At 33.8% G+C, this 20,654-nt stretch overlaps 3 protein-coding genes and 2 pseudogenes across 3 annotated transcripts; 1 reads left to right on the forward strand and 4 right to left on the reverse strand.

Moving 5' to 3' along the window:
• Positions 1 to 640: 640 nt before the first annotated feature.
• On the reverse strand, positions 641 to 13,769 carry LOC120137233 (annotated as a pseudogene).
• Positions 5,123 to 8,802, reverse strand: LOC120137223 (annotated as a pseudogene).
• Positions 9,616 to 10,835, reverse strand: LOC120137235 (transcription factor TCP7-like). The gene is made up of 2 exons (XM_039153043.1): positions 9,929 to 10,835; positions 9,616 to 9,890 (listed from the first exon to the last, which is right to left on the reverse strand). Exon 1 carries the CDS (start codon positions 10,727 to 10,729, stop codon positions 9,977 to 9,979), a length of 753 nt encoding a protein of 250 aa, XP_039008974.1. The 5' UTR covers positions 10,730 to 10,835; the 3' UTR covers positions 9,616 to 9,890; positions 9,929 to 9,976.
• Positions 13,770 to 14,895: 1,126 nt separating the features above from the next.
• LOC120137234 (E3 ubiquitin-protein ligase RING1-like) lies at positions 14,896 to 16,001 on the reverse strand. The gene has a single exon (XM_039153042.1). It carries the CDS (start codon positions 15,933 to 15,935, stop codon positions 14,901 to 14,903), a length of 1,035 nt encoding a protein of 344 aa, XP_039008973.1. The 5' UTR covers positions 15,936 to 16,001; the 3' UTR covers positions 14,896 to 14,900.
• A 2,931-nt stretch (positions 16,002 to 18,932) lies between these two features.
• Positions 18,933 to 19,774, forward strand: LOC120137236 (thioredoxin X, chloroplastic-like). Its single transcript, XM_039153044.1, has 2 exons — positions 18,933 to 19,330; positions 19,440 to 19,774. The coding sequence occupies exons 1-2, from the start codon at positions 18,983 to 18,985 to the stop codon at positions 19,644 to 19,646; spliced, it is 555 nt and encodes a 184-aa protein (XP_039008975.1). The 5' UTR covers positions 18,933 to 18,982; the 3' UTR covers positions 19,647 to 19,774.
• Positions 19,775 to 20,654: the final 880 nt, after the last annotated feature.

Genomic DNA, 20,654 nt, shown 5'->3' on the forward strand with positions numbered 1-20,654 from the left:
CACCCTCTTTTATTAGCATTAGACTCTGTGGATGAACTATCTCTTAGGAACGAGCCTCGGTTTTTTGCTTGTTGTAAACGACCTACTAGGTTGTCATTGTATTCGTATTATGTCTCAAGCGTTTTATGTAATAGGTTCTGAATGTTCCCGTTTAATAGAAGAATTGCCCTTCGATAACCGATCTTGTACGGTGATAAACTTGTTAATGGTCAACGTAGACGGGTATATTTTTCATATTTGGACCGATTTTGTACCTCATTGCTTATGATAGTTGTCTATTTTAGAGAAGCATGCACCAGGAATCAGCATCAATCAACTGCAAGTATGCTGAAGATTCATGAGAAACAAAACCAGTCAATAAATTTTAAGATTCACACACACCAATACTGCATAGGCACCAATAGATGGAACTCCTTCAATCGAGCTCAAAACTCGTTTAGAAACATTTTTGAGCCAACTAACCGATACGATCAAACGAAACGAAAGCACTTCTTGGGAGAGGAAAACGTAAGTCATTCCCAACATTAAGAATGGGATATGACTCTTATATTCAATAATTTTCTTTTGAATAGTCCAAAACGATTACAAAGTAGTATCTGTTCAAAAAAAATTAATCAATTGATAACGTACACCATTTGTAGACGCTACTCGATGATAGTTCTCACTCATGAAGTACTTTCCTAAAATGAACTAAAAGATAACATAAACTAAACACAATTAACTCTCGATTCGCCGAATTCAATAAGACCTGAGAATTTCGAGAATAATACTCATCAACAAAATCTACTCGATCCATGTCTAGGTGGATATGCGTTGTGTCAATAGATACCCTACATGTTACCGGTTCATGTTCTACAAATAAAAGAGCACAGTTCTCATAAAAACCATCTTTTGGTGGTAGGTTTAGCAAAGAAGATTTTGGAGTGGACACCGTTTGTTTACTGCTAGTACTAGTAAAGTTTTCCCAGTCTTCAACCATCAATAACAGGCGATGTGGGCGACCTAGAAGCTCCGACACACATTTCATGTCACCTTCAGCTAGAGCGCGACGAACACGGGTAGACGAAACTTGCCCCCTGTCTTTTAAATCGTAACGATTCATATTTCTAGCATCTTGGTGCCTGTCCATGACAGAATTTATAATGTAAGCACTCATACCAAATTCATCACACAATCTCACCAATTCTGAAGCTTCGCCTACAGCTTTATAACCAAAGCGATAGTTTTCACCTGTGACAATTAGCCATTAAAACAACCTATTTTAACTTGGATGAATTAATATTTCACAAGATAATTTCGAGAAAAATAGAATCTAAGAGTTCATACAGCTTTTAGAATACCTGCTACAACTCCACAAACTCCCAGCTCCTTTGCAAGCTTCTCCACAAACTCTGTCGGGCTAAGATGCCTAACACTCGTAAATCGAATATGGAATTCCTTGGGAGCCACGTTACCACAATACGGAGCCCAAGAGGAAAGAACACGCTCACGATCACATCGGGCAACTATGGGAGGCCTGTTGAAAATCCATACTTGGCTTCTTTAGGACCAAGTGAAAATAGCCAAAATGTTTAAAGCATTACACAAACATTATCCGTATATGTAGATCATAGTACTAAATGGTGACCACATCTTAATGTTTTTCAAGGTTATTGCGACACCGCATCAGCATTTAAAAACATGGTTATTTTTAGGAAACTCAAACAAATCATGTCGTAACATCCTTAACCGCGATACTGCAGCAGCAGCTGAAACCACAACCACAACCACAATTTAGTACTATGAATTGTAGATTATATAAACTTTACCTAGGCTCCCAACCAAGGACTTCGGCCATTCCTACAAACGACAAAAGATATGGAGTTCCAACCTTAGATGCTTGAATTGCAAGTTCTCTATGACCAATATGAAGAGCATCAAACTTTCCCAATGCAACAATCCCTCCTGATGTATTCATGCCAACAAATAACATAAAAACACTAGCACAAATATATACACATACACACACACACACACACTCATATTAGAAGTGAAGAAGTAGAACACCAAAAAGATACCTGCCACTGAGGATAATACTTCGGAAGGCCTCTCATGATTGTCTTCTTGTTGGCTTTACACAAAAGAAAACATTTAGTTGCCTAATTAGATACTTAGTCCAAAAAACAGAGCCCTATATCAATATTATAGTTAAAACTACAATTTTTTTCTTGCGCTTAAAATTGAATAACGTAATCATTATACTACTGGAATTGGTTAAAGAAATAGGTCACAAGAAATTGAATGATTTTTTTTTATAAAAAAAGCAATAATCAAGCAAACAGCTGAAATAGATAACATAAGCGAAACTAAATATTATAACAAAATTTACGGCTAAAAAAATATTCGGGAGGGAAGAAACAAGAACCTCAAGGAGTCGAGGAGAAAAGGAATGTCGCCGGCGGATTTGGACTGAAGACTGGAAGAAGAAACAAATCGGGGATGAAACCGATGATTATGAGAATTATTATCGACAGACGCGGCGGCGGATATGGCGGAGGAAGGAAGTTTAACCGTGAAAGAAGAAGAGAGCTGCAAGATTCCGGTAGAGCAAATTCCTAACCTCAAATTTTGATGAGAGATTCGAGACCTGCTACAACACAACATTTTTGTTCAAAATTTATCTTCTTCCTCCACCAGAACTGGAACTACATAGTTCCTCCGAGAAGAAGAAGAAGAAGAAGAAGAGCAGCGGGCAGGGCTTTTGCGGCTTTGCGCTTTACACCGTATGCCATTTTTGGCGTTGGGGCCTACCCGCTTCTTTTCCTGATATTTGTCACATTTATTAAAGGACAAATTACGTATTTAGTACCTAAATTATTAGTTTTAATACGTTTTAGTACTTAACTTTCAATTTTTTTAAAAGCATACCTAATGTTTAGTTTTTATTTTGTTCTAATACCTTGCCGTTAAAAACTTAACTTACACGTGGCACCTTTTTTATAGGTAAATTGTATCATTCATCACTCAACTATCTTCTCACACTTATTTTAGTCACTCAAATTTAATTTTTTTAATTTAATTATTTACTTTTCAAACTACTCCCAATTCAATACTCTAAACTTTCAAATTTATTTATTTTTATTTTTAATTATATATTAATAAAATAATAAAAAAATTAATCTCATAAAAATTATTAATAAAACAAAATAGAGTGATTAAAATATGAGCAATTTGAAAGTTGAGTAGCTAAATTAATTTTTTAAACTTTAGTACCAAAATAGGAGTGAGAATATGGTTGAGTGATGAATGATGTAAGTTACCTATAAAAAATATAGTGTCATCTTTTAACGACGATATACTAAAATAAAATAAAAACTAAACGTTAGATATGATTTTAAAAAAAAATAGATACTAAAACAAATTAAAACTTATAGTTTAGGCACTAAAAACGTAATTTACCCTTTATTAGATTTAAGGGTTAATGAACCTTTTGTCGATGAATTTGGTTTTGATATGCAATTTGCCCCGAGTTTGGCTTTGATATGCAATTTTCCCCTTACTTTTTTACACTTTTAAAATCACGGTTAAAGTTCTTACTTATAAATTTAAATTATATAAAGTTTTAATATTTATATTTTAAATTTTAATTTAGTAGAAACTCAGATATTAAAACCGAAGTCAAAAGTCAAATTGCACATAACAAAAAATTTAAGGACCATACAAGGTTAGAGATTATGAAAGGACAAAAATAGAAGGAAGAAAAACTATGAGCGAAAATGTGTACAAATATTTAAAATATAAAATTTTTTGGGGTAAACTACGCGTTTAGTTTCTAAACTATAAGTTCTTATATGTTTTAATACTTAAACTTTTATTTATTTCAAAATCATATCTAACATTTAATTTTTGTTTCATTTTAGTAACCACTGTTAAAAATTTAATGTGTTTAATACCTAAAGTTTTAATTTTAATCTATTTTAATACTTAATTTTTCAATTATTCTCAAAACTTAACGTTAAAATTTTAAAGGAGGTACTGAAAAAAAAAATTAGGTATAATTCTGAAAAAATAAAAATTTAAGTGTTAAAATAGTAACAATTTAGGTACTAAAGTCATAATTTACTCTAAAATTAATCTAAAAAGAAGAAATGTGAGTGATATGCCGAAAACACATGTTAACACGAGTTGACATGTAAATATATAGTTCTGCGAAAATAATAATATCTTTTAATATTTCGGTAAAACGTTAATTAAAATATTATTTGTTACCAGAAATATTAATTTCGTTACTTAATTTTAGATAGAAAACTAATATTTTAGGTAACAATCAATATTAATATTTTCAGTAAAAAAAAATAATGTTTTACCAAAAATGTTAAACAATTTAAGTAACACCTAATATTAACATTTTCGGTAAAAAAATATTTTAGACAACATTTTGCCAAAAATAGGTAATACTTTATCTTAATCATATATTAAGACCGTCGTACCGAAAACATTACCATTATATTTTAAAGTTTCTGATTACCACTAACACGTACATTTCTTCTTTTTTACATTACTTTTTTTTTCGTTCTATTTTAGTGCCTAACTTTTATTTCGTTCCAGTTTAGTGTATAATGTTTCATTTCGTAACTCAAATCAGGTCAGGTCGTGACAAACCTTTAATTTTGGAAGTTAAGTGACAATCACTTAACGTCCAAAATAAATGATCCGTCACGGCCTGATTTGAGTTATGAAATGAAACGTTAGACACTAAACTAGAACGAAATAAATGTTAGGCACTAAACTAGAACGAAATAAATGTTAGACACTAAACTAGAACGAAATAAATGTTAGGCACTAAAACCAAAGGCATACGGCATACGTTGAAATTTTAAGCCAATTACAAAAATAGACTGGAATAAAGATGCTAATGGCATTATCATTTCTCAGAGCAAAAAATCATTCAACTCTTGCACAACTGCACCGAGTTCGTTTAAAACGAGCGAGATGTCCGGGCGGATTCGATTGGATAAGAATCCCGAAAGTAATTTCGGTAGCAACCATGAAGATGAACTTGTGTTTTCTGGCTTCTCAACAGCACCAAGTTCAAACTGATTGCAAAACACAAATCCCTAAAATTTCAAGATCGATGTGGATCAAACCAAGTGCAGAGAACAAAGTTGCAAATTATTTCTTGACATGGAAAAGGATTGAAATATATTGATTATTTTCCTCCGAAATATTATAACTCGGATGCCAATCTTGCGGTTCAACGAACAAACAGATTACCTGTCTACTAAGCTGGAGAGGAGATTGGCTCCTCTTCCGTGAAAAAAGGGATAGGTTTTGTTGGAGCAGGCAGGCGGCCGATGCTGTCAACTTTATCCTTCAAGTTCGGTGGCGGCCTGGCTGGTTTCGGCAGCAACCCTCCCTTCTTTTCGAACCACTCGGGTTTGAGCAGAGCTCTCAACCCTAATTTGTTATAGTGTACTCTCCTCACAGATCCACTGGCAGCTTCAACTGCTTCCTTTGCTCTAACAGTCATCCTCGAGACCTGTAAATTTCAATGGTAAGACCAACATTTTCCCTGGTTCGGATTGAAAAAAGGATATACATGAACAATGACTGATTCGAACTCTCAGAATCTAAAAGTTCTCGCTCTCACTCACTTCGACACCGTAGAACATCTTTTAACTAGAACAACAGTACTACAACCCTGGAAGGAACTGATGGTGAAAACTATGAAAAGATAATACAAAATTATGTTCCGATCAGTAGTGTATAGCAAGAAAAGTTAATAAACACATCAGTTATCTAATCTAAACTAACATAAGTTGAATCCAAAAACAGCTAAGAAATGATTCTTTATCTTTATTATAGTTAAATCAGTAGTATATACCAAGAACAGATTCAGAAAAATCATTTACCTCAAGATGAATTGGCCATTTGATTTGTTCAGCACCACGACCCATCAACCTTACCCCATCCTCGATCTGTTACCGGATGGCCCCGGCATCCTATGTAACAACAATAATCAGTGTGAACACTGCCCTTAAAGGAGATTTAAATTTGGACATCAGAACAAGAGTAAATTCTACCTTGAGAGTCTTCAATGTGATCAATTCATGAGAATCAATCTTCCCAGCATTTATAAGTTTGGCTATCTTTCCCAATCCTACTGGCTGCCGGAGTAGGAATACATAAGTAATTTCGCAAGTGCAGAAAAAAAACTCGAATAAAACAAAACGAAAATTTCAAATACAATATTCTAATTCTACAAGACGTGGTGAAAAAGGAAAATGATAACAAATTGCATTTTCCCTTCGTCACAAACATCAACACACGAATTAGTTCTCAATTCCAGAAAATACATAATTTTCCATCTTGTATAATACCATATCCGAGATCAAATGGTAAGAATTATAACAACACATTTCCTTTTAGATCTTCAAATAATACTAAAGAAACATAAGCTTGTTAGATTATTTAATGAAATTCGAAACTGATGTCCCAATATCCAGCAGCAATGACAGATCAAAACACAAAATGTGCAAGCTACAAGAACTACATTCTATTTTGATTCCAGCTCAAAAATAAAATAATTGAAAGATCAATTATTTCTGAGGTGCAGAGTAATAAATTATCAAGAGTAGAAATCCTGGTCTAGCTGGTTTGCTTTGATCTTTTCGCCAAATATTAACAGCGTTTCAAGGAACAACCAGGATATTGTGCCATGTTTGTTACTGTTGACAACCCCCCCCCCCCCAAAGCGAGAAGAACAGGTGTATGCGACGGATATGGGCATGTATCAGACTCGGGTAAGGTAGATTTTTCTAAGTTTTTCTATATATTTGAAGGATCCTAGAGGTCCTATCCCCATATCCAAGTGTCGGACACAAGTACTTCATGAAAATCGAAAGAGCCAGAGGCCCTGAGCAACATGAAATTGCAACATTTATATACAATGTTGTTTGACATTGCATATCTTCATTACCGCATTAATATATCGAATGAGTCATAAAAAAGGGAGATTAATTCAATATAGAGTCCATATGCATGCAACAACTATCTAATTTCCCAAGCATTATCCCCCATATTATCCAAAATGAGACAACTTACAAGAATCAAACGAACATAATTCATGGTTTGGAGGCGGGAATCAAGAAAACGGTACCTGAAAAGTGAGACTAAAATGGTTCTTAAATCCGCGTTCAGGCAAACGCCGCCGCATCGGGGTCTGTCCTCCTTCAAATCCCAACTTGCCATTACCTCTAGCCTTCTGTCCTTTCTGTCCTCTCCCGGCGGTCTTTCCTTTGCCGGACCCAATATCTCTCCCTTTCCTCGTTTTCTGTTTTCTGGGAACATTGTCTCTCAGATCGTTTAAGCTCAAAAGACTATAAGCTCTGATTCCCTGAAACCTAAACGGCCCAGTTTTGTTAATGGGGTCGGAGCATTGGAGGGATAGCAGGGACCGGAAATGGAGGTTTTTAAATGGAGTGGAGATGGGTTTGGTCTTGAGGAAGTGAGAACAAACAGAGGTTATTGCAAAGATTAGGGACTAGGGTTTTCAATTGGGGATTTTTGTGTGATTTAGGTTTTCTAAATTTTTTAATACATTATAAATTTTAAATTAGTTTTCAAACAAAATTACGTTTTATATTTTTCTATTTAAAGTATTTTTTTAAATATGATTTAAAATAATTTAATTAATTATAATTAGAACTCTTTATTCTATTTTAATAGAAACTATAATTTATATAAAAAAATATTAATATTCGACGGGAAATATTTTCTTTTTCCCGTTAAAGAAATTAGCATTTAATCTATTTGGTTTGTAATGTATTAAAATTAAATAAATTAATTAAATTATTAACACAAACAAACTGAATTGACTTTATGGCCAAAATTGAAATAATTGATTCTAAATTTTCTTTAATAGAACCGAAATAATTAGTTAAACAAATTAATATTTTTTTAGTTTTTAAGATTTATTTATACAATAAAATTATTATTGTAAATTTAAATATTTACATACAATTAATTAAATAAATTTATCGATTTATTTCATATTTAAGTATTCAGTTTTATAGTTAGACTTAATTAATTAGATATAAATAAGTAATTTAAAACTTAATAAATTTAATCAAATCATTCAATCTGAACAATTAAACTCGAATTAATTATCGAAGTCTAATAAGTTAATCGAATATCAACAACATTTCACTATCTCTTTGCTTTGGAATTTTAAATAAAAATAAAAGATAAATTGGGCTGTTGTCATATAAATCCCCTATAGCTCAGTGATAGAGCGTCAGTCTTCTAAACTTAAGGTCTGTAGTTCGATCCTGTATGGGGGCATTATTTTTAATCTTAAGATTCTTTTTTTTCCAACGTCTGTATTGTTCCGGTTGTAAGCTTGCTGCTAACACTGTGTGTGTATTTTTCAGTCATCAAACTTGTTACAGTAGCTTCAGCAGCAAGCTACAATCCGGAACTAACAGCATGATGCAGTATGAATGAATACATAAGCAAATCACAATCCGAGCACGTCACAATCCGAGCACGTCAGAAACAATCAACTACTGAAAGCAGAAGAGGGGGCTGACCGGACTAACAGATGCAACATGGAATATCGTGACAACATACAGAGTATCATTATCAGTGCTAAGCAACGCAGGGAAGTAACAGAAACAAAATAATTTTCGGATACCATTACGGATTCGAAGTTTCAGACTCCAATTATGTATAAGTCGAGCACGAACGACAAGTTTAAAGATTCAACCCCGTCATCATTTGCTTGCTAAAGCTACACCAGACAGCAGCAGAGAAGCTAATCATCTTCAAACCCTATTAGGCTATTAGCAGCTCAAAGTATCAAACTAATCACTGCTAGATTTTCAATGCCTATGCCCAATGACAGCAGAGAAGAAACTAATACTTAAATGACATTAGCTGTTCGGATTTTCTGACTCCAATTATGTATAACTGGAGCACGACCGACAAGTTTTATGATTCAACCCGGTCGTCATTGCTAGATTTTCAATGCTAAAGCTACACCAGACAGCAGCAAAGAAACTGATCATCTTCAAACACTATTAGCTGCTCCTAGTATCCAATCCAAGTTATGCACAAATCAAGCACATTCAGCAAGTTTAAGATTCAACCCGTCATTGCTAGATTTTCAATGCCTATGGTAGCAGGGAAGAAACTAATTCTTCTCGAACGCCATTAGCAGCTCAAAGTTTCAGATTAGTTTCAGGTTCCAATTATGTATAAGTCGAGCACGATCGACAAGTTTTAAGATTCAACTCGCTCGTCATTGCTAGATTTTCAATGCTAAAGCGACACCAGACAGTAGCAAAGAAACTAATCATCTTCAAACACCATTGGCAGCTCAAAGTATCAAATTCCAGTTATGCATATATCGAGCACACTCAACAAGTTTAAAATTCAACTTATCTGTGCTAGATTTTCAATGCCAATGGTAGTAGAGGAGAAACTAATATGTCTCGAACGCCATTAGCAGCTCGAATTTTCGGACCCCAATTATGCAAAAACCAAGCACAATCCAGAACCTTAAGATTCAACTTACATTGCTAGATTTATGAATAATGAACTTGAAAAGCATTTGAAATTCAAGTTTACAAACCTTATTTCAACATGGGAAATGAACCTCCACAATTCTGGAAACCCCCCAAAGTCAACAGAAACTTCAAATCACCAAAAACCTATTTCTTAAACCCTTAAAACCCTACTAAACCCTAATCAATCATGGGGTAGGTGTCTTAAACAAAACCCCTAATAAGAAGACCCAAATTGTCCCCTTCAAAAATCCTAATTCACTGACACTAAAGTTCTGACAAAAAATCAACTTACAGATCCACACATAGAAACAGCAACCATATACAAATCTTGATGCAAACTAACATATATATATATATATATATATATATATATATATATATATATATATATACTCCCAAGCAACAAGGGTAAAGTGGTCTACCCAAATTCAATTCGGATCATCGCTTCTCCGACTCGAACTTCCTGGAGTACCCGACAACGATGCTAACAAATTCAGATGACCGGGAAAATAGTTGCCAACCCTCGCCGCCGACGCTTCTCCCATAGCTTGCTGTTGTTGAACGAACAACGCGGCTGCAGTAGGTTGCTGAGCAGATTCCGCAGCAGCAGTCTGTACAACCATCTCCGGCGGAGGCGCGAAGCTCCATACTTGACCGTACTCGGGCCTTGCTGGAAGAGTCCAGAACCCGCCCATGTGTATCCCCGCAGGTACCAAAATGGACCCTATATCTGGTCCCATCGTGATCGTCCCGGAATCGTCCTTCCCGGCGTTATCATCGTCTGACCTGACCCGTTTTCCGAGTATAAAACCGCTGGGACCAAGTAAAGGCTTATGGTCCAAAGACGTCGTCGTCGACGGTAGAGAAGTGGAATTTCCCCGACCGCTGAGGGAAGCCGACACGGTGGAGAAGTTGGCGGGAACTGTCCCGGTACCGGTGGCGGCTATAATGGAAGGCTCAGCTTGACGCAACAGCCACTCTATGGTCTGACCATCGGATTTGTGACCCAACTCACGAGTCAGCTGGAAAACACGAGCCGCACAAATGATCGGCATCCTGATCCTCCGGCCACGACCGTCCACTTTGCTGTGACGGTCTTTGGTCGGAGGCTTTTTCACGGCCAAAGAACCATTGGCCGGCGCTTGTGTCTTGTTCGCGGCAACATCATCTGAATTTGACATGGGCGGGACTACAGACTGCTACAGAATTCAATTCCCTCTCTTTCTTAGTGGGTTTTCTCCCAAAACTAAGATTTTCTCGTCCGTATCAAATTTATAATATATTTTAAATTTTTTGTTCTGGGTATACTGTTGATTAATACAAGGCAATTCCATTTTCTTTTATTTTTGTCATTTAATTTGTAAAAGTTAACGTTTGAGTTTTCGTTTTTTTATTTTATAATATATAACGGATTTTAGTACTTAAAGAATTATCGTCGAGTTTAAACACAACGTCTGAATAAGTATATGAGCATTTAATGTCAAATATAAATACTCAAATACTCTTATAAATATAGTGTTCAAACCCGTAATTTTTATGGGTAATAATCATTCGTAAATCATTAAATTTGCTTGGTTAGTAAATATATAATTAAAAATAGTAAGGATAATAATAATAAAACAAAAGTGGTTAAGCTAAGGGTAAAAACTTTTCAATTAATTAATCTTAAATAGTTAATAATCTCGGCGTAAATGATGTCATTCTTGGTTAGCCAATTGTCAATCATAACTCTCTCCTTAGTATTATCCATGTTATATATAAAAGAATTAGACTTAGTGCTGTAAGTCAATTTATATCAATTTAGTTAAATATTATTAAAATAATTTTATTTCAAAGAGAGTTTAACAGGTAATTTTAGTGAAAAAAATATATTATTCTTCTCAGATATCTTCAATTCGAACAATTATATTTATAAAATATGTACGCATGTCAATATACTTTTACCCTAGTCACTGTTTTGTACTTCATTTTCTAATTCTTTTATATATTCTTATTTGTCACGGCGATATTAATCTTAAATTCTTTTATATTCCTAATTGTCGTCGACAATAATCATTGATTGCTACTTTTTTATTTCATTTCCTTTCATTTAATAAGAATTATGTCATTTTTTATTTAATTACTCTTTTTATATGCAATATATATACACACACGCATTTTTTCCTTTTTTTTCATGGCTAGATTTGAGGTTATATCTATATTTCTAAATGGATATTATTAAAGATCGAGATTAATAGTAAAAAAAATGAGAAGATGCTTACTGTGACCCTCAATCTAACGGTTTTAAAAAAGTAATGATGAATAAGTGAATCCCAACTTTATATATATATCTCAATATTAAAGTTAATATTTATCCTTTATTGTCAATAATAATATTTGTTTAAATTTATTGTTTGTCAATTATTTAATTGGCATTTTAATACTCTGTCTCATATGACCATTTTTTTAATTTCTTTTTTATGACTAGTTTATACACTTCAATAGTTTTAAGAAACAAATTCAACTTATATGATTAATTTACTCTTCTTATAATATTAACTATTTTCTCTATTTAATAAAATTTATTCATAAAGAAATTTTCCTTCTATAGTATGAAATACTTTACAGATTTAATATTACCGCAGAAAACTGTTGATTTATAAAATTCAAGAAAAAATATTCAAAAATGTTTTTTTTAGAAAAATCAGTACACTTATATGTATATATAGATACATGTTGATGGTGATGGGGAAGACAAATGAAGCCACAAAATGATCAACATGTGAAACAAGTGGAGCATGGTCCACTTGGCTTTGGTACTATTAATGAGAGGGGCCATGGGATTTGGCAGGTCATCAGTAAATTCCGTCTTTCCCTTTGCCTTCTCCATGAAAATAAGATGCAATTAGGTACTACAATAATTAAATCCTTCTAATATCAAAGATATTCTAATCCCATACTTAAACTATTCATAATCCTTCCTTCTAATATCAAAGATATTCTAATCCCATACTTAAACTATTCATAATCCTTCCTTCTAATATCAAAGATATTCTAATCCCATACTTAACTATTCATAATCCTCCCGAACGTAAACTAGTTCAAATGCATAAATTATTACGAAACTAACGATACCAGTTGAATTAAAACTCGGTCAACAGAGAAGAAAGGATTAGCATATCAATTGTTTACTTCAACAATGACGAGAAGACTATAACCATATCAATTGAACTAAACTCGGAATTCAACAAAAACCGAAACCGAATCAAACACCACAAAAGCAGCAGAGACTAATCAGGGTCTAGACTTGGAAGACACACTAAGAAAACATTTGCCTTTCTAGTATTACTTACCGATGGTGGTTCCATTTTGTCTTGCGATCGATGCTTCGGAGGAGCAGCTTTATTTTCAAGTAGTAATAGTTTGCTGATAAAAAGGGGAAGACAATAAGGATCAAATAATCTTATACAACGATGTATTAAAGATTAAATGCAAACTTGTCTTTGACAAACAAAGCTGTTAAGTTTTATAATGTACATATAATACTCGAGACCAAAACGCCAATCTCAAATTCTCCATGTTCAACACATTAGCTCTCATACCCAAACTCTACAAGTGGATGTTTTATCACCATGTCACATGAAACAAAGTGGGTATTTTGTTGCATTTTAAGCTGCCAAAAATCAAATCCAAGTTAGAATGCCATTATACAACCACGACTCGGGTACATTAAAGTTGACCATGTAAATGCAGGCAGAATAATAAACCTGGCATCATGAAAATGAATGAAAGTATTACTGCACCAGGCAAGCATATGTGCCAACATAAGAAGAAACTAGAAATTCCAAACTCCAATGGCCAGAATTAATGTCATTCAAATTCCATTTATCACAACTTCAACAGTATTAAAAATCATTCAGATAATCAGACTAACATTTGACATTGGCCAATGCAAGAAAAGGCTCATAAAACATTAAAAGCGAACAATCAAAAGCTACTAAGCTACTAACCACTCTCAATATCCATATGCTCACTACATTTAGCCAGATGTTTCAACAATAAAAATAAATAAAAAACAGTCTAAAGAAAACATAAATGGTTTGAAGCCCACTTTAACCACAAGTGTGTTCAGAAAGCTAACCATAGAGTAACATGTAAGACAACCTAAGCATATATTGCTACTTAAAAATTCCAGAAGAAAATTGGTCCTATGAACTTTCTAGTTTCTACTGAAAAATATTACTAAAAGCATATATTACTTCACCTACTCCATCCTTCTATGCTTTTGTAATTTTTACATCTATTAAGTTCAAAGAACATTATACATACCTGAGAAAGCTCCACTTTGGTATTCAACCAGTTATGATATTAGTTCCTACCACCTCAACCCGGCAAGATAGGAACCAAGCCTTTTACAGCTAACGTCTGTTGTGTTCTTTGAAACTTATACCAACCATAAGTATAGAACATGACAAATCCATTGTTGACAAAAACTACTCAGAAAATATAGGCTAAAATACTAAAAAAGCACTCGAACCCTTTCACTTATTTCTTTGCTAAATATGAACCTATACTTTTAGTGTACTCAGACAAGCCCCTTTCCTTTGATTTGTACTTAAATAAGCTCCTACTTCAGATAAAATGTGATTTTTATTATTGGGAAAAGGTTAAAGATTAGGGGATTATTTGGATACAAATTACATTCTTATTTGGGTGTAATAAAATTATAAGAGCTTTTCTAATGAAGTGGTAAAGTTAAAGGACCTCTACAATATTTTAGTGGAAAACATAGCATCAGCACTATATGGGTATGAAGTACTAAGAAACTAGCCACATATAATACCCTCCAAAATCAATGGGGCTACCATGTTAAATAATTAAAATCAAGCGAAGCATCTTACAAAAAATGCACCATTTATTGAAAACAGTCGACAGTTGTGAACATCCAAGACATAATGCATATATTGCATCACTTTAACCAATACTTTCCTGTTAAATTCACATAAGTTACATGTCATTTGTTGACGCGAGACCTAGGGCTCTAAAAGAGCTTCATGACATGTATGACAATTCAATATTGTGTAAAGCTCAGCAGGCATTCTCATTTTCTTCTCCACAATAGCGTACGACTTTGTGATAACCGACAATGGATCAAAAGGTATGTAATAAAATTATCCAAAACTCAGATGACCAGTTTCACCATATTAGATGGGAAACTTATTCCTTTGCCATTGAACACCAGACGATATGCACAATATATTGAACAAAATGCCCAAGTTTCAGCAACACCATGTTTATCAAGACAGCACCATAAAAGGGCTATAATAATGCATACAATTGTTAAATAAAAAGGAAAAAAGATACTCACAATTCTCAATCCAAATCTTCTTGCCTGGTCTCTGTATTATCACCTGGTCCTGGCCCTGGACCAGGTCCAGGCCCCTGAGCTTGAAATGGCCAAGGCAGAGATATCCTAAAACTCCTCTCAACAGGTTGATTATCCCCATCAGACCTCTGCACACTATCACCACCTCCATTACCTTCACCCGTCCCGTGAGCCCTCCTCTCATAATCAGGATCATCGGTAGGCAACTCGTGACGACACACGGGGCACGAATTATGCAATTCCAGCCACGGCAATATGCAATCCTTATGATAAAGATGTTTACATGGCATCTGCTTCGCTTCCGTCCCTTCCTTAAATTCATCCATGCAAACTGCACACTGGTTGAACTCCGAATTCGAATTATCCTTCGTTATGTTCACCGAAGGTAGAGCTTCAATAGCTGATTTAGATGCCGGTGGGGTCCCGTACCGGTTGGGATCATTTTCTGCCAGCTGCTGGATGAATTGCTCGAGGCCCGGTCCGATGAAATAATCCCCTATGTTCGCCGGAAGCCGAAATCCCGCTTCGGACGGATTGTTCTGGATCACGAACTCGATGCGAGCCCCGCTTGAACGAAGATCGTTTAGATGATTTTGGATGAAGGTAAACGGATCGAAAGCAAACGGGTCGCCTCTGACTGACCGGGTCGGCCCAGGTAAACTAGGGTTGTCAGTGTCCCCGGGAGCAGAGGATGATGAAGTTGTCGTGGATGAAGAAGAAGGAAGGGCAGGAAAAAGGAGAGGAAGCAAGGAAGCGAACGGATCCGTCAACGTTGAGAACGGGTCAGCGAACGGGGCAGAATTCGGATTCGGGTTAAGGAAACCGGGGCCTTGATTAGGATTTGAGCTTTCGTATTCCTCGAGGAATCCCTCGTTGCATATGGGACAAAAAGGATCAGAAGAGGAAGGGGAAATTGTTACCGTCACGGAACGGTTGCATTGGTAGCAAAAGAAAGGCTTGTTGGTTACGCCGACGGTGTTAACGTCGCCGCCTCCGCCGGTGACGTTCCCGTCGGACGACATTTTTTTTTTCAGGTTTCGAGTTGTTTGGGACGGAGCCGGAAGAGCTGGAGAGGATAAATTAGAATCGTGGAAATGAAGGTATTTAGGGAGAGATTTTCTCTTCCTGGAGGCTTCTAGAAGGTCTGCTAAATTTGATTAATTACTATTTAAATGATTTAATCCATTTTTTTATGGTCACAATCCACTAATACATGTGACCCATGATTGTATAAATTTATTAAATTTAACTAAAATTAAGATTCAGTTGACATCTTGTGGTATAAAAGTTAATTGACAAGTCGTACTCTCGATTCAATTTTAGGGTAAATTGTAAGGGTGACCACCTAATTATGGTCATAAATTATTTTGATCACCAACATTTAAAAATGATCAAACAGATCACTCAACTCTTTAACGGATGTGTTTAGAAAAAATCAAACAGATCACTTAACTCTTTAACAGATGTGATGACATGATAATTAATAAAATTAACATAATTTTTACAAATTAAACTTACAAAGTAACTTGTGAGGGGGAGGGGAATCGATCCAAGGAATTTCAGGAGTCCATAGGCAAGCCTTTACCATTAGGTTAAGCTACCTATTTAATTTAAAATTGCACAAGATTTTATATACTGTTTAAAGTTATTTCACACATATCTATATATATTAAATTATTAAAACAAATCTAATAAATAAATTATATTTTACCTATATATTAAATTATAGTTAATGAAAAACTTAAATATAAAAATGAGTTTAATATTTTTATTTAAATTATTTTTTATAATTATATTAAAATAATATTATATTAAAATAATAATATATCAAATATATTAAAAATAAAATTATATTAAAATTATCTAGAGAATTCAAATCACAAAATAAAAACTAGTTTAAGATTTTTATTTTAATTATTTCTCTAAAATTATTTTTAAATAATAACATATAAGTTATATTACAATTATTTAAAGAATCCACATAATAAAATAAATTAAATTAAAAATAAAAATATTAAACTTATTTTCATCTTTTAGTCTTAAATTAACTATGATTTAATATATATGTAAAATATAATTTATTTATTAGATTTGTTTTAATAATTTAATATATGTGTGTGTGAAATAACCTTAAACACAATATATAAAATGTTGTGCAATTTTGAACTAAACAGATAGTTTGGCCTAGTGACAAAGGCTTGCCCAACCCCACCCCCACAAGCTGCTTTGTAAGTTTAATTTGTTTTCCCTTTACACCTGATTGGTGGGAAAAATTATTAATTTTATTAACTGTCACATTACCTCCATTGTTAAAAATTAACAACGAGGGAATTTATTTAACCATCTAAATAGTTCGGTGATTTATTTGATCAAATTGAAACATCGATGGTCAAAATGATTTTTGATCATAATTGAGTGGTTGTATGTGTAGTTTACCCTAATATTTATATGTCTTTCTATTTTTTATACTTAAAGGTCACTATTGTCCCTGTAGTGGACTCAATTTATCACTTTCGCCCCTATTATATTTTTCACATCAATTAAACTCTCAAAATTATTTAATTGCATCAAATTATACTGTTGACCGTTTTGACTGAAAAACTGTTAGTTTCTGCTTATGTGGCCAAATTGCTGACGTGGCTCATGACAACGTGGCATTTATTAAAAATAAATAATTAAATATTTCCTAAAATATTTAAAATATCCCATCTTAGTGGCCTCCATAGCAAGCGACGGTCACAAGGGAGCAAGCTACAATGAACCAGTGTCGGACGACCGACTGTTAGAGGAACGATGAGAAACTTTGATGCCAAAGGAAACGAAAAGATCAAATAAATGAACAAATTTGCATTAAAAGCTCAACTCAAATCCAAATCTTCGATACCAAATTAAAAGATCAAGAAAGAAACTTTTTTTAATACAAAGGATGGAAACAAAACAACACTAGTTGTTTAACACAGTAACCATTGCTTGCTGTTGTAAAACACCATCTGCATGCAAAGCAGTGTGACAAAGCTCCATTTATCTAGTGTGGTTTTCATTTTGCAAGGAACGTGATTCGAATATAGTTGTATTTTTAAATATTTTAGCCACCTCCCTTACAAAATAAAAACCAACCCAAATGCATTATTTTTTTATATTAAAATTAATTGAATGTATTTTTAAATATTTTAGCCACCTCCCTTACAAAATAAAAACCAACCCAAATGCATTATTTTTTTATATTAAAATTAATTGAATATATGCTTTTAAATACTCATGTATTTTTCTTTAATGAAAAAAACTCCATTTATCTATGCAGTGTGATTTTCATTTTGCAAGGAATGTGATGACTTATTTGATGTTTTAGTAATAGTTTATGGGTAAAACTAAATATTAACCTCACGCTCGCACCCAAAATTTAAGGTCGTGGGATCGAGTCCCACGGAGGGTATTTCATAATTCGAAGGTCTTCTACGGAAACTGCTCTCAACCTGGTGTTGGGGGCAACCTACTATCTTACCTCCCCCTTATCCCATTACATATGGAAACAAGGGACAACCATTTTGTTCACAGAAACACCAATGTTGTAGCTCGCGCACTTGCCCATTGGGCTTTCTAATGTTGGTTTGTTTATGACATTCCGGTTTGTATTACGATCTTGTTATTTCTGATGCAATAAATAATTGATCAAGCCTATCTTAAAAAAAAGATAACGAGTGACTATTTTGTTACAAATCGATAATGTTGGTGACCATTTTGTTACAAATCGATAATATTAGTGACCAATTTGTTATTTTTAAAACTTCAGTGTGGAAAACAAAAAATTACTCAAAAACTAGTGACCATTAGTGTATTTCACCCTTTATTTTATTACTTGTATTTAAAATTCAATATTATCATCTTTAAGGTTGAGCCATTGTGGTTCCAGTCAAGCTGGAAAATAACATATATAAGCTCTGATTTGATTTCTCCATCACACAAAATAAATAATTAAATAAAAATTCAATTTTTAAATTAAAATAAAAATGTTGCGATCTCTCAGTTTTATCATTCCTCAATCCTCGCAATTAAACTCCAGCCGTAAAAAATGGACACGCTTCTCTCAAGTTCGCCGTCTATGGTGGCCCGGCCATCCCTCTCTCCGGTTCTCTCAACTGCTTTCCCGTCGAAGCTCCATTCCGCCGTCGCAACCTTCTCTTCTTCTCCTCCGATCATCGGCGGCTTCCGAAGGAACCACCTCCCGCTCCTACGACCGCTTACTTTCTCCACGCCTCCTAAATTCTCGATTCGGTGCGGTGCCGGTGTTAAGGAAATTAAAGAGAGCGAGTTTCGGAGCACGGTGCTGGAATCCAGCCGTCCGGTTCTCGTCGAGTTCGTTGCCACTTGGTGTGGACCTTGCCGCTTAATCTCTCCCGCCATGGAATCCATCGCACAGGTGCCTTTCTAGTACTCTTTCTCTTCATCGAAATTACATACTTATTCCGTTAATTAAGAAATTGTGCTTGTTGAATGAGTAACTATTGACTGATTAATAATGTATTTAGGAATACGGAGATAGATTAGAGGTTGTGAAAATCGATCACGATGCGAATCCGCAGTTGATTGAAGAATACAAAGTGTACGGACTGCCGACTTTGATATTGTTCAAGGATGGGCAGGAAGTTGCAGAAAGTAGGAGAGAAGGTGCGATTACGAAGGCCAAGCTTAAAATGTATGTTGATTCTCTCTTGGAGACATTTTCTGTTGCTTAGCATATCCCAACCTTTTTCTGGCCCATCATATTGATTGCATATTTGAAAAATTATTGTATAGTTTTTAACTACAAAATACCTGGAATTGGTTACTTGAGTTCTATATATACGAGTAAAACTGAATGCTATACTGCTCCATTTCCATTTTCTTTTTCTAAAATATAATTTTTTATATTAAATTTTTGGTTTTTTAATCCGAAGACATTCTAGGGTAAACTACACATTTAGTACATAAACTATCAGTTTTAGTCCATTTTAGTACCTAAACTTTTAATGTTCTAAAAATTACGCCTAACATTTAGTTTTTGTTTCATTTTAGTATCCCACCATTAAAAACTTAACGTGTTTAGTACCTTAAATATCAGTTTTGGCCTGTTTTAGTACCTAAACTTTCATTTTTTTAAAAAAATATGTTAAATTTTGAATAAGGGTATTAAAATAAAACAAAAACTAAACTTTATATATAATTTTGAAAAAAGTGAAAGTTTTTGTACTAAAATATGATCAGTCAGTCTTGCTTTATATTTATTCTACGTGAGACAAAAATGCCATTCCTATAAATGACCAATAATTAGAGTTTGCAAGATTTTTTCTGTTCATAGGATTGGTAAGCTAAGCTATTCATGTATGACGTATGTATGCCATAAATTAATTATGGGGTAAACTATTCGTTTAGTATATGATCTATCAGTTTTGATATGTTTTAGTATCTAAACTTTCAAATTTTTTTCTGAATTATGTTTAACGTTTAGTTTTCATTTTATTTTAGTACATTGTCATTAAAAACTTAGAGCGTTTAATACCTAAACTATTAGTTTTTGTCTGTTTTAGTACTTAAACTTTCAATCTTTTCAAAACTTAATGTTAAATTTTGAACGGGGTACTAAAATGAAACAAAAACTAAAGATTTTAACGACGATATATACTAAAATAAAACAAAAACTAAACTTTAAGTATAATTTTGAAAAAAAATTAAAGATTTATGTACTAAAATGAATCAAAATTGAT

This window comes from Hibiscus syriacus, unplaced genomic scaffold (genome assembly GCF_006381635.1).
Source record: "Hibiscus syriacus cultivar Baekdansim isolate YM2019G1 unplaced genomic scaffold, ASM638163v2 tig00110654_pilon, whole genome shotgun sequence".
Taxonomy (NCBI): domain Eukaryota; kingdom Viridiplantae; phylum Streptophyta; class Magnoliopsida; order Malvales; family Malvaceae; genus Hibiscus; species Hibiscus syriacus.